Source organism: Lonchura striata, chromosome 6, assembly GCF_050655825.1.
Source record: "Lonchura striata isolate lonStrDom1 chromosome 6, ASM5065582v1, whole genome shotgun sequence".
NCBI lineage: Eukaryota > Metazoa > Chordata > Aves > Passeriformes > Estrildidae > Lonchura > Lonchura striata.
Window position 1 is genome coordinate 22,570,000 of NC_140708.1, and position 14,105 is coordinate 22,584,104.

At 41.3% G+C, this 14,105-nt stretch overlaps 2 protein-coding genes across 2 annotated transcripts; one reads left to right on the forward strand and one right to left on the reverse strand.

The window, feature by feature from the left end:
- Positions 1–336: 336 nt before the first annotated feature.
- BLOC1S2 (biogenesis of lysosomal organelles complex 1 subunit 2) lies at positions 337–3,839 on the forward strand. Its single transcript, XM_021538905.4, has 5 exons — positions 337–408; positions 1,129–1,245; positions 2,064–2,183; positions 2,681–2,785; positions 3,305–3,839. The coding sequence occupies exons 1-5, from the start codon at positions 357–359 to the stop codon at positions 3,334–3,336; spliced, it is 426 nt and encodes a 141-aa protein (XP_021394580.1). The 5' UTR covers positions 337–356; the 3' UTR covers positions 3,337–3,839.
- Positions 3,840–6,460: 2,621 nt separating this feature from the next.
- On the reverse strand, positions 6,461–13,900 carry LOC110475042 (cytochrome P450 2H1). The gene is made up of 9 exons (XM_021538892.3): positions 13,669–13,900; positions 12,590–12,752; positions 11,602–11,751; positions 9,750–9,910; positions 9,363–9,539; positions 8,804–8,945; positions 8,345–8,532; positions 7,739–7,880; positions 6,461–7,274 (listed from the first exon to the last, which is right to left on the reverse strand). The coding sequence occupies exons 1-9, from the start codon at positions 13,843–13,845 to the stop codon at positions 7,093–7,095; spliced, it is 1,482 nt and encodes a 493-aa protein (XP_021394567.3). The 5' UTR covers positions 13,846–13,900; the 3' UTR covers positions 6,461–7,092.
- Between the last annotated feature and the right edge of the window lie 205 nt (positions 13,901–14,105).

Below are 14,105 nucleotides of genomic sequence, written 5' to 3' on the forward strand. Positions count from 1 at the left end.
AAACGCAGGGCTGAAGAGTTTGCCTGTGAGGGTCGGGCTGGCAGCCCCTGACCCGGCGTGCGGTGCCCGAGTCCCGCCGCCGCTCCTGCAATGCGCGGTGGGAAGGGGGAAGTGATCGCACTGGCGGCGCAGCCGCAGCGAGCACAGAGCAGGAGCTCTCGGTTCTGCTTCGCGGCCTTCAGCGGCTGGGGCAAAGCAACCTCGTAGCACGTTCTCCACCCGGACATTCGTGTCCTCCCGCAGCGCGGCCCCGCCGTGCGGCCGCCGAGGGGCGGGGGCTCCGGGCGCTGCTCCTTGCGCCGGGCGCGGGCGGGCCGCAGGAGGCGGCGCCGCGCCGTGCGAGCGGCCGCGCGCCCATGGCGGCCGCGCCCGAGGGGCCGCCCGACGCCGCGGCGCAGCCCGCCAAGCGTAAGGGGCCGGGGTTGGGGCCGGGGCCGCGGTGCGGGGGCTGGGCCCGGCCCAGGGAGGCGGCGGCGCGGGCAGGAGCTCCCGGCGAGCCCGGCTGGCGTGTGCCGGCCCGGCTGGGCCGTACGCCGCCGGCCCGGCGGGTCCTGCCGCGCCGCGGCCGGGGCAGCCCCGGGCAGCCTCGCTGTGCGAGCCGGCAGCCGCTGCCGACGGGGGAACAGCGGCCTGCCGGGCTGGGCGGGAGATAGCGGCTGCTCCGGGAGGGGCCGAACAAGGGCAGGCTGTGTTAGAAACGGGCTTGGAGAAGAAAAGCGGCGATTGCGCCTTTCCGCAGGTGGGGATCTGCTGTAGCCCGTATGAAGCAGCTGTGCTTCTTTTCCGAGTCAGTGACAAGAAATAAGCAGCAGCACCGTGCACGGCCACTCGGAAGTTCTCCCCAGATTGCTTTGCTGTCTAGGCGCGAGAGGCACTAATACTTGTCAGTGCTGTCAGGCCGGGTGCCTGTCTCTTGAATGCTCCGTAAAGTATTATTTGGAAATGTTGGTACTACTTCGAAGAAGCTGCCATGGTTTGTTACTCCTTAACAGTGTAAAGAAGGTCATTTACATGGAAAGTAGCTGAAGTCGGCTTGAAGGGGGAACAATGGGACCATGTAGTCTTTCTGTTGTGCTTCTGGACTTGCTATAGTTTGCCTTAACCCTGTAATGTCTTTACCCTGAGTAGAGGATCCTGCGATTGAAACTGCAGAGGAAGCTAAGGAGCCAGCAGAAGCAGATATCAATGAACTCTGCAAAGACATGTTCAGCAAAATGGCCACTTACTTGACAGGTGAACTGACAGGTAAGGCACTGCAATACTGACCTGCAAGTTCTTCTTTCTTTTCACTTTGTTTCAAAGAAATCTGTTGGATAGTTTGTTTAAACTGTAACTATTTAGATTGTGTCTGGTAAGGCTGGCAGTCCAAATTTGGCACATTGCCAGGCTGCTAACAAGACTGAGATTAGTTATTAATTTAACAAAGTCCTCGAATAGCACAAATATTTTTCAGAACAATTCAGTGTGATATCAGCAGCTTAAAAATAATTATTTTTTTGTCTCAAAGAAGTTTGTACATGGAAAGTCAATCTAACAAAAGCAGTCTGGGTTAAGACAGAGTAGGAGGGATGCACTACAGAGCATGGACTCATTTTTTTCTTGAGAGCAAGGATCATGCGTGTTTTCCAACATTTATGCTTTAGAATAAACTGCTATGCAAAATTAACTGGAGCAAAGTAAACTACTCACCAAGTTAATGCATTGCATAGGCTCTAATTTTGAAAGCAGTCCTGATTTGCAGACTTGAAGGACCTATGGTAAAAATTACCAGTCTGGATTTGTGCTATCAGTTTTGTCTAACTGACAGAATTAAGAGTAGAAATAATGAGGATTTAGTAAATTAAAAAAAAAAAAAGTTTAGAAGTCAATTTATCAGTGCAATTGATTTTTGCAACTCACAAAATGTCATCTTTCTGTAGAGTATATTCTAATAACCTGTATTGCCATCTAAACTGTTGTGCTTCATTTGGCTGTTGGTTTGAAAACTCTTGTCCTCTAGAAGAGTCTGCGCACAATTCATACTACATCACCTTTAATTAAAATAAACTTTATATTTTTTTAAGCCACCAGTGAAGACTACAAACTCTTGGAAAACATGAATAAGTTGACTAGCTTGAAGTACTTAGAAATGAAAGATATTGCTATTAACATCAGTAGGAATCTGAAGGATTTAAACCAAAAATGTAAGTACACCAAATAAAGTAGGGGTGTCACGAATGGCTCACTTGTTTGGGAAATAAAGCATCTTAGAGTCAGAAGGTTCACACTCTATTAGTGCTGAAGGAAATAAAACTCACTGATATAGATGTGCTGCTATGCAATACCAATCTTGTGTATTTTTTAACAGCTTTAGACTCTGTATACAGACTACTGTAAGAGAAAATACATCTGAATTTGTGTCCTGGTTTACCCCAGATTCTGGATCTGATAGGAATAATGCTTTTTCTAATTCATGTTCTCTTGTTACTTGTGTTAGAGACTAGACAGTACTCTTAAACATTTAATATTTTCCTGGAACATGGCTGTCAGAATCACCACTTAATTTTGAGGTGGGAGAGGGCACCTTTTGAACTGTGTTCTCTGAAGAATGTAATAAGAAATTATTGTGTTTCAAATATGAACTGTTTTTTGGAAGTGCATTACTGAGAACTGACAGATAAAATTTTTATGCTTTTTTAAGATGCTGATCTTCAGCCATATCTGGAACAGATAAACCTAATTGAGGAACAGGTTGCAGCTCTGGAGCAGGCAGCTTATAAATTGGATGCATATTCCAAAAAACTTGGTAACTATCATCCTCTACTGTTAAGACCTAGCAGCATAGTGCCTTGCAAGAGAATTTAAAAAGAAAGAAAGAAAGTAAACTGTTTTGTTTAACAAATCTCAAGTGTAGAGTTGCCTATGCTGCTTTTGAGCACAAACATTATGTGTTAAGTGATAAGCATTGGGAAAAGATTTGTGTAATGGGTTATATTTTGGTGGACTAGTACAGGTGGCATTTAACTACTGCTTCTTAGTGAGGCTTGATTTCTTTTTTATGGTAGGCACTGACTTATTTTAAAGACTATGAATCCCTCAACTTGCAAGGTTAAACATCAATGTTCCACTGGTCACCCAATTCCTCTTGGCTTAAATTAACATTATTTTCTAACTTAAATACCAGATTCTGAAAAAAGTTATTGTACAATTATATTTGCCTAAAATGCAGTAGAAAAAAAGGATCCTGGATGATACAGTCAATTAGCTTACAGGATGCAAAGCTTTTACCTACCCAGTACTAAAATATCATTTTTTCCTTCTGCAGAAGCCAAGTACAAAAAACTGGAGAAACGATGAAATTACAAAGCTGTGTAAGCTGGAGCTGGGCAGTGAGTCGGACTGATCTCTAGTTTTGCACAACAGCAATTCTCTATGACAAGGATTTGGTTTACAGCTGACATGGAGACTGGGACTTTTTCCAGCTATTGGTAGGCTGTATTCAGGCTTAAGGTTGGATAATATTTTCCTCTTCTCAAGGGGTACTGTTGCCTCAGTTCTGCAGTGAAAAGTAGAAGTTTGTCTTTAACTCATGTCGATATTGGCTATTTGTGTGTTAGTCCTGTTTTCCACATGAAATACTCAGTCTAGGGAAAGTCTTCAATAATCTGTAAAGACATTTTCCCTTAGTAGCAGCAGGACCTAAACTTTAATTTTTCCTTTATTGAGCTCTGTGTTGGGAAGATACCTGGACCTTTGGACTTAATGGGTGGAGTATTGAAAACACTTCATTTTGGTGTCCCCTTTTATCTGTTTGAAATAGGAAGACTAATTACAAATTTACAATAAACTTGCTGCATATATTTCTCTGGAATCTCAAGTTCTGTTGGAAAGATTACACAAGCTGTTTTTTTTATTTTTTCAGAGGAATCTGTTAATAAAGACAAACTCCTTCAAGCTACTAGGGATGATACAAGAGAACATGTTTTAAACTCTGCATCAAGTATTCCTGCAATTGTATTCTTCAGCTGTCTGGATCTCTGGTGAAGTTTCAAGACATATTACTTTATCACATGCTCAGTTGACTTAGCAGACCCTTTCTTTACTTCACCAGTGAATTTTGATCGTAGTAGTTTTTGAAGTGGCACACCTAGCACAAAAATCTTCTTCTCTACTAGGGTAACAATGTTCCAAATTGCTGATTTGACAGAGCCCTTTGAACTGAACAGTTATTAGTCTTACTCCAAGGATATATTTTCAGTACCTATTGACCTTAAGTAATTGAAGCTGGCTTTTGAGTGAGTTTAGTTGAAGACAGTACAAGTACTGTATGTAGGAAAGAAGTGGTTCAAACTTAGAGTGTTTAAAAGAATGTCTTGTCAGGTGCTAGTGTGATAAAGATCATCATGCTGTCAGGCTCTGTACAGCCACTGTTTAGTCAGGATTGATACTTTTCCCTAGTGCTCTTTAAAAAGAAGCAGATGACTTTTGAGAGCCTTCACCATCCCTTTGAAAGTCCTGGGTTTGAAATAGAAATAGCATTTCTGTGCTCATGGTGTTGTCTGGCAGGACTGAAGGGGGACACAGGAAGGTGCCACGCCAGCAGGCAAAACCACAGATCTTGCAAGAAAGGCACAGTATGGACCATGTCCTGTTCCTGTTGAAGAAGTTGCTTTTCTGTGCATACAAAATACACTGCCATTTTAAAACTACAAGGATGAAAACCTCCAGGAGCTCTGAAGATGGAAATCCTTCTAGCCATGCACTGTCACCAAGTGCTCTGTTGTTTTCAGGTAGGAAAGGTAAGAAATAGTGACTTCCTTCACAAACTCTTGAGTATTCCAACTCCAGGAAGCAAAAATGAGAGAACGGGCTTGTCCCATAATAGACTTTCTTTTTGAGAGGAAATTTTAGATATGGACTTCCTGGCTGGCTGGAGGACTGTGTGACAGTGGCATCCCAGTTAGGCTAAGAGCTGACAACATGTTCCCAGTTGTGTCTCTGAGTGTTACCCTCCTTGCCCAAGGGCCCTCTGTGTCACTGGTAGAATCCACATGTCAAGGATAGCAGGTCCTTGGAGAGTAGCACCATGGAAGAGACATAGGTGAGTGTGAAGAGCATTGTACTGGGGAAATGTAGAATCAGTCCAAAAGCAAAGCCACAACTTGGTTACTGCTCAGAAGTTTCACCTGGAGAATCCCTGATAAATTCCACATGAGGTACAGAAAGAGATTAAATCTGAGTTCTCCTTTGCAGTGTTTTCTGGTGGAAAATAGAGTAAGAAAATTGTGGGTTCTTAAAAGGAGGAACCAGAGGAAAACAGGAAAGTGAGGTCTGATGGATGAGAGTTCAGGGGCCAAGTGTCATCAAAATGGTATTGATGGCTCATCTTGATGGCTTAGACTGCAACTGCAAACCAGGAGATGAAAATCAGCCTAGCAAATAACAGCTGCTTTAGAAGAAGCAGAAGAGTTCAGTTCCAGGGGAGGATTTTTTTTTTTTTCCAGCATCGAGATAGTTCTGCCCAGCTGTTTTAACAGGTTATTCTGCAGTCATTCAGGTTTCAGAGCAGTACTTTGATGATATCCACAGTGTTCAGAATCATGGATTTACCCCTCCTCGAATCCCAAAGCCCACTTCATACCATGGTGGAGTCTCCAGGTGCTAAAGCTGTTTTGCTGATCTGCATTGGCTGCCTCCTTGACTCTTCAGCATGAAGATAACAAATAAGAAAGCTACACTCATTTGTTTTGGCTATTTTAGTAGTGGCACAGCTAAACAGGAAGTACATTGCTTTCTTTTTCTCTGGTGAGGGAATTTGTGATTCTGTGGAATTTGTGGCTTTTTGCCTTTGCAATGCCACGCTAGTAATGCATAGTATATCTAGCTTATTAATCCTTGAAAGGAAGCAAGTTCTGTCTGTTTCACATAAACAGTTAATGACATTGTGGTAATATTCCAGTTCTGTGTTTTCCCACATAATACAGATTCAGCTCTCTTTCTTCACTGTAATCACTATATATTATACATTGATGGGAATGTGATCAAGGCAGGAAATGCCAGCCATTGATCTGTACATATATGCTTGGCAAGTCATATAAACTCTACTTATGATTTTTTTCCTGATTGTAACATTGCTGTAGTGATCTTTTTGTACTTCATATAATACTGGGAAGATGCAAGCTGGCATACATCTAGGAAAAGGCACTAGGGGGCAATCCTGGTATTATTTAATTTGTCCTTTTTCTCCCCAGTGAACAGCTCTGTAACCACAGTTGGGGTTCTAATGGGTCCCATAGGGTCAGTGCAGCTTTATCCCAAGTTGGGAATGGATGTTTATAGATCATTAACTAGCTCATTCTTCAAGCCATAGTACATTTCATATGAGTGAAATGAAGCAGTCAGATGTTGACAGGACTTGAAAGAGATTTTGGAGTATAAGCTTTGTGGACACTAGTTTTTCACTAAAAGATGTTCTTGAATATCAGAAAAACAACAGTATACAGCTTCTTTATTTTGCAGTATAAATTGTAATTTCACAAACCCTCATTGTAATCACAGAGGATAACCCATCTGCCCAGTCATTGATAAACTCTATCCCTACCACAGTAGACGGTAAGTATTGGGTCACAAATACAATAGATGATCATTATCTTCCACCAAAAAAACCCTTGTTTTATGTTTGGCTTTACAAATACAAAAAAAAAAAAAACGGAAAGTACAGGGAGAGGTACTTGAAGCAGAGTTTGTAAAAACCCTGGAGTACAAGCAGTTATTCCTGCTGGAACCCCTCAGGTGGTAAGGACTGCAGCAGCAGGGCTCTCAGAGAACTAGTGCAGATGGCCTGGCATGTCAGGAGCCAGACAGGAACCACAGCTGGGTGAGGTAGATGCAGAGAAGAATCTGTAATTTTGCACAGGGTACTGTGTCCTTCCCTGTGTGATTGTACATTCTGTTAAGAGCTGGCTGTGGTGATTCTAAAAGCACCATACAATTTTCTAAGCACTCTTCTCTCCATAAATTATCTACCAAATGGTCTGAGTTTCATTCTCAACAGACTGGGGAACGTCATTCAGCCAGAGCACTCATGAGTTTGGGAGCTGGAAACTGTCTTGGCTAACGTGGAACAAAAGAAACCTCATAGTGTCGGGGCATATTTGCCAGACTGGTGATTACTGGGCTAATGTCAATGTCTTTGTGATCCACAACTGGCTTCAAAGTAAAGTTCTGCAGGATGGATGTTAAAAATATGAATATCTCCATCCGGGCCAGACCTTCTCCTGCACAGATGCGTTTTCCTACAACCAAAAAAGAAAAAAAAAGAGGTCACAGTGGAGTATTTTGCTGATAACTGATTTGAAAATCCAGACATCTCAGATTGCACAGGCAGCACTGCAGTATTTTGGGGAAGCATGAATGAAACTAGGAACTACAGATCTAGAACAACCAGAGTGCTCAGTGTGTGAAGGCAATTTGAAGGCTCCGATTGCTCAAGTTCTGCTGATGTTTGATGGTTTGAGAGACAAGTTGTATGGCTGATTCCCACTTCATACACATCTTGTAGAAAGCATTGGAGGAGTTCTTGTGTTTGCTAAAAAAGGAAGTCAGCTGGAAGTGTATTGCAGGAGTTAGAGCTTCCCAGAAGTGACTCTAGCAGATGTCACCTGACATCGTTGTACAGACAATGGTGATGGAGACATGAAATCTCCAGAGAGATTTCAAGAGAAGATGGTCTAGGATCTGAAACAGCAAGAGAGCTTACCTGTAGAAAATGGCATGAAGTAGTCACTCTTTTTAAAGGTACCATTTGCATTCAAGAAATGTCCTGGGTCAAATTTTTCTGGATTTGGAAATTCCTTGCTATCATGTAGGACAGAACTCAGCATAGGGAATATCAGAGTGTCCTGAGTTAACAAAAAAGAAAGGTACAACGGAGATACGTTAAAGCATGGAGGCACTAAGAAGTTCCCAGAGCTAAACAGAAGGGTAGTCAAAGTTTAACCAGTTTTAAATGAACACAATGCATGAAAATATGTGCATTGGTATGGCAAAGATTTTTTTTGTGAATTTTAGTAGAGTCTGTTCAGTAAAGAGTGTTTAATATTGCTTCCAAATAAATTACAATTTACACTATTGTGAAAAAAAGCCCAGAAATATCTCCCTCTTCATACAGAGGATGCAAAAGTATTTTCTTCTTTTTTTTTCTAATACAAGGGATTGAACTCATTAACTTCCAAAATCCCCTTAAAAAAAAAAAAATTCAATTCAGTATCACATTTCAATGCTTTTGAAAATAAATAAAATACAGAGAACAAAACTCATCATTGTTTTCAAGAGATTATGACCTTTCTCAGACAGTGTAACAAACCTTGGGGATAAAATAGTCTCTGAACTTGATGTCTCTGATTACAGCATGTGGGACATTAGTAGGAAGGAAATCAATGTATCTCTGGATTTCATGGATCACAGCATCTGTAAAGGGCATCTGGCTTCGATCCGACATGCGAGGGCTTCGGTCTCGGCCGATCACAGAATCAATCTCCTTTTGCATTTTCTCTGTTGAGAAATCAGTAAATGTTGGATGAACAACATTTGTTTGCCTGAACCTCTCTCCGTATTTACAGCAAAATATGCTTTCAGCACACCAGAAATATATTATTATACTTATACACGGCTTCTTGTGAAGATGTCCAAGACTTGCACATTTCCACACTGCAAAAGCATACTTCCTTAGTCAGGGGACTATTGCCACACGTGGTAGTGACAGGAATTGTCCATACTGATCCCACAACCTATTAAAAAGTTTTAAACTATTTATTTCCATTACCTACTATCTCTGGGTATTTATGGAGAATCAGAACTGCAAATCTCAGTGTGACGCTTGTGGTCCCTGTTCCTGCGAGGAACAAGTCAAGTGTTGTTCTGCTCAAGGTCTCAATGGTGAATTTTGAGTCATCATTCCCTTTCTCCTGCAGGAAGATTTGGCAGAAGGTTTTGAATGACAAACCCAAGAAATTTGCTTAAAAAGAAAAATCCTGTACCCATAATGTAGGTTTATGAACACATCTAATGTTCTTTCAAAAATACCGCAATCCCTTTCAGAACACCAGCATTTGTGGTAGGTTTACTAATAATATTATTATATGGAATGAGCATTGAATATAATAACCAGATTGGTCTTCAGTTTTCATCAATTTGGCTCATGCTGTTTATTCTGTGTTTAAAAATCCTTGATAAGAAAATAGAGATGATAAAATTAAGTCAATGTGTCATAAAGAGCATGTTCCCCTCTGTGTTCGCAAAAACCCTCATCACAAGTAAAAAGAAAAGATCTGATTCAAGTAGTAATTTCTAGATAATCCAATAAATCTCTACATTTACAGTACCTGTTCCATTTTATTAAGAAAAGCATCAATAAAATCTCGAGGACAAGTGGGATCCAGTGTTTTCTGGTGTTCCATTACGATATCTGTTGTAAATTTATCAACTTTTTCAATATTTTTTATCAGTTGTTGATGAGGTCCAGGCAAATAATCCATGACATTTGGGAAGAAATTATATAGCTGTAAAAATAAAGGGATGAAAAAGCACATTCTGATTAATGTGGATAAACTAAAATGTTCTGATTGTAACTATGAAAATGGGGCAGTTAAACTGTTTTGGAGCAGTAGGTCTTTCTTACTCAGGATTTTATGCTCATTTATGGTTTCACTACATTCAGTTATTTGAATATTATAATAACTAAAAAATGTATTAAGTAAAACCAGACACACCTGTGTTTGTATAGAGGACTGGAGCTTGTTGTTTTCCTCTAGCCAATCAATTAAAGTCAGAAAACTCTTGTCCTCATAGTCAAACCGATCCCCAAAGACGATGGAGCAGATGATGTTAGAAACAGCATGGATTAGGAAACTGCCAGGGTTGAGGGGTTGCTCTGCAACAAACACCAAAAAAAGGTATCTTACTTTCAGTATCTAGTGGATCAGCCCTTCCTATGACACTACAAGGTAATCTCACATTCTCTGGAGATCCAGAATTTTGCACTCCTTTGAAAGGATGGTGAAGGGCTTACCAACTTATTCTTGAAGTGAACTAATTTCACTCTTACAGTGGTTTAAGTATCTCTTCTGTCTTGTTCTCAATAGACCCCTGGTCTGAGTGCCTTAATTGCTCTTCAGCTAGCACATGCCTGTCTGTCTTACAGACTGTATTACAAAGAGCCTAAACATTCCCACAAAATCCCAATGAAACCGTGGAGACTTTGCCTGAACCATGTCTTTAGGTTATTGCACTCTCCTTATCAACTTTATTAGTGCAACCTCAGTTATATAATCCTGTCCTTGGGGTTCAAATGGTTGTGATCTAAGTCTAGCTTTGATAGCACAGCTACATGACTCCTGTGCAGAGATTTATGGTGTAAGCAAAAAGCAAGATTAGACCCAAGAAAGAAAGGAAAACTAATTATAGACAGTGATAGGATGCATCTCAAGGTTTCAAGATGAGAAACAATAACATGAAAAGATAAAAAAATCCTGAAAGAAAACCACAGAGTGTGAAAATGTCAACTTGGTAGTAGACTATTCCAAGAAGCAATAGCACCAGTTTCAGAGGTAGTGAGTACATTAATGCTGAATGTAGAAGACACTAGTCATACCTATTAATTAATTGCATTAAGGGTAAATAATTTATACTGTATTTATACTTTTTGGTTGTATATATCTTGTAAAACCTTTTAATGCACAGTAAAAGATGCTGCAACAAGGTGAGCCAGAGTTAGAGGCTTGCATAAGGGCATAAGAAATATTACTGTGGTAGTCAAAAGATAAAAGCAATGCAGGTGTCTCTTTTCTCTGATTTATAAAATTAATGTCAATCTGAGAAGCCAGATTGTATTTTCTAGTGGCTCATGGAAACCAGTGATGCTTAATCATTCTTTTAGATCAATCTGCTTTTCTCCCCTTGCAGAATAGGCACATATTGAGGGCTGGCAATGGAAAGGGTGACTGGTACTCTACCACCCTCAGAGGACACATTTAGAAGTAATACTGACTTATATATTTCTAGAAAACACTTTTACAGATTGAAACCAAGTGGGTAATCTTATACCCTGCCCTCAAAAGCAGCTTATATACCTGTTCCCATTGGACAGCCCCACCAGTACTGGGATGTATTGCCTAGTGTTCAGATGGACCCATCCCCAAATATCTGCAAAAGAGTTTTCTGGTCACCTACTTCTTCAAATCTCCTGCAACACAGAGTTGCAGGAGACAAGGTGAAGAAGAGCATACTTGGTTACCTGACAGCAACCAGCACTGTCTCCGTGGCTGAATTCCATGAAACCCTTGGCTCTGTAGCAACACCATTCCTTTTGCCCCTTCCTGTCCTGTTCCTCAAGCAGAATATGTTAAAAGGCGCTTGCCAAGTCTCTTTCTCCTACTCTTATCCTCCATACTGCCACAGTGCCTTTGATTGACCTACTGATAACTTTGCCCCCAGAAGCAGGGAGCAGAAACAGCAGCCATACACCCACTCCTTGGGTCATAGATTTTGTGAAGCAGCCCTACACCCCTCATTGTCTCATTGCAGATATGCAGTGTCTCAACAGGCACAAAGTCCTTATCATACCATGTGTGTTCCTGAGCCTCTCCACCAGAAAATGAGCTTCCTCCTGGATTCGCTCCTCAATGCCCTTTTTCCCCATCCCGAAATCCCGCAGGGTGGTGAGTGCAAATCGTCTCAGCTGCTTCCAGGTCTCCCCATTGCTGGTCACAATGCCTGATACAGGGAGGAAAAATAGACCTTCATGATGAAACAGGGTTTTTTTGGAAGGTACACATTAAGTACTCAGCATGCAAAGGCACCTCTCTGCGGAGTTACACTGCAATTTCTATCTGTCCAAAACCATAACTTCTCTACAATTCTGAAGGTGGCAAATTTGTTCCATGCGTCACAGCACTTGAATAAAACTGACTTTACTCCCAGGATAAGAAAAACAGTGTTACAAAGCAAGCAAGAAATAACACTGAATTGGTCTTGGACGCAAGGCCTTTACACTGACATAACCATTCAAATTTTCTGCTGTGCACCTGCATAGAGCATATCATTATTGACAATACCAATGATACTGCACTGTATATATAACACCATGGAATATGTACTGTAAACGCCATACCAGGGACCGACCTGGTGCATAATCTCATTACCTAATCTGGACTGTGGCCCTTACTGGGTCAGCCTGTATTATTTTATCTTTGTTGTGCTCTGGACTTTCCTTTCACTGGTTCCTTAGCTGTGTCTATATTCAGAATATTTTCAGAAATGGGAGAAGAGACCTTAGAGGTACATTTAATGTGCAAAATTTTAGTCAGAGCTTGCAGCACACTGGAAATAAAAAGTCACTCAGTGAAGCCATCCTGAGACCTTAAACAGCTCTCCAGAGGACCAGTTCACTCAAGGGTTCAAGTAATGAGCTGGGTTTTTTTCCTTTAATTGCTAATTTGTCTGCATAAAAGTAGCAAATGAAATCTTCATGCCCCTTTGCAGTGCCCTCTCAGCTGTGTTTCTGAAGCTCTGAAAGCATCTGTTTTGCATGCTGTCATTACCAAGAACATACCTGTGCCTTGGAAGAGTTTTTTAATCAGTGGTAGAATGCCTCTTCCACTGAAGTCATCTCCTTGATCAATCAGAGCTTCTTTTACAACATCATAGCCATACAGCACCACAACCTTTTGTGGGCCCAAATGTACTGTGAAGACAGGACCGTACTTCTCACTGAGCTGTAGGAAAGGTGAGCACAAAGAGCAACATGACAACATCAGTGATAATCACGCAACGCTTGTAGGCCAAACAAAGTCTGAGAGGTGATGTGTCATTGTCCAACACTGTTGAGACATAACATCGATTAACAACAGTGGAGAAATCTCCCAGTTATGAGTTACAGACAAGGGAAGAGGGAATCATACAAGAAATAGGGAATATGAATGGAAATGGCGAGTATCCAGTCCAAATCTGAGAAAAGAACATAGCCCTTCACAGGGCTGGCAAAATATTTCAGAATACCTTTGTGCAGGGCATAGTGGCTAACAATTTACATGAGCTCTAAAATCAGCTATATACACAATATGGAAGCAAATGCCTAAAGGGTTTTTGACCACTGTCTCTCAAAGTGGTATTTTTCTAGATGGGTGACATCCTCCCAGGGGAGGGAATGGATAGCACAATTCACCTCCAAACGTTTTTACTTCAATGTCTGCACTCCCAGGAGATCCTCCCCCAAAAAGGGGCAGGCTGTATTGCCAACATGGTAAAGAACTGAGCACAGGAGGATTATACTGCAACAGCATCAATGCTTTGATTGCTAATCCACTGCAAATTGGAGTACTGTGGTACAAATTGTGACGTCAGCACATAACTGATTTCTCTATGATCATTGCAAATATATAGACTGACTTATAATATATGGACATATATATATTTATATATATATACCTGTAATATATAGACTTAGAAATACAATAGATTATTGTGATTATATATAGGCTTAATAAGCATGTATATCTGGGAAACCATTTGTTTCTCTTCAACATTTTGTCAGTGCAAATTAAGCTTGTGAATTTAGCTGAGAACGGCAGGACTGGTCTTTGTTTTTTATGCCATGAAGACAACATAAGAAAGAATAACACAGTCCCTTACCTCTTTCATGCTTTCAGGCAAATTCCATGGGTTTATCTGGAGCAGGTTTCCAACAATGGGGAATGGAGTGGGACCAGGAGGCTCCTTCCCTTTTTGAGATCTGCTTCTCCATGTGGCAAAGAGAAGGCATGAGATGCATACCAGCAAGAAAATAGTGGTCACTCCCAGGGCCTCCATGGTGGGCTGAGGAAGAGAAGTCAAGTGTCAGAAAAGCCTGGTGTTGGACCTGTAAATCCATGCTTATTTATATGCTGTGGTGCCAAAGCACGTGGTTGAAATTAGCCAATAGTGTCTTGCCATTCCCGTTGAGATATGAGTTTACTTATTAATCTGCTAGTGATAAGAATGAATGTTACTAAAGCTGACTTTGTGAGTCATGTTATAGTCCTAAAGCAAGGGTAATTAAGACCTGGCAAAGCCCTGGTAGGGAAACAAGT

Coding starts and splice junctions, on each gene's coding strand:
- BLOC1S2 (XM_021538905.4), top strand. CDS start 357: ATGGCGGCCGCGCCCGAGGGGCCGCCCGACGCCGCGGCGCAGCCCGCC. Junction 409..1,128: donor CGCGGCGCAGCCCGCCAAGC/GTAAGGGGCCGG, acceptor TACCCTGAGTAG/AGGATCCTGCGATTGAAACT. Junction 2,184..2,680: donor GAAGGATTTAAACCAAAAAT/GTAAGTACACCA, acceptor TGCTTTTTTAAG/ATGCTGATCTTCAGCCATAT.
- LOC110475042 (XM_021538892.3), bottom strand. CDS start 13,845: ATGGAGGCCCTGGGAGTGACCACTATTTTCTTGCTGGTATGCATCTCA. Junction 12,753..13,668: donor TGCCTGAAAGCATGAAAGAG/GTAAGGGACTGT, acceptor CCTTTCCTACAG/CTCAGTGAGAAGTACGGTCC. Junction 11,752..12,589: donor AAAACTCTTCCAAGGCACAG/GTATGTTCTTGG, acceptor TCCCTGTATCAG/GCATTGTGACCAGCAATGGG.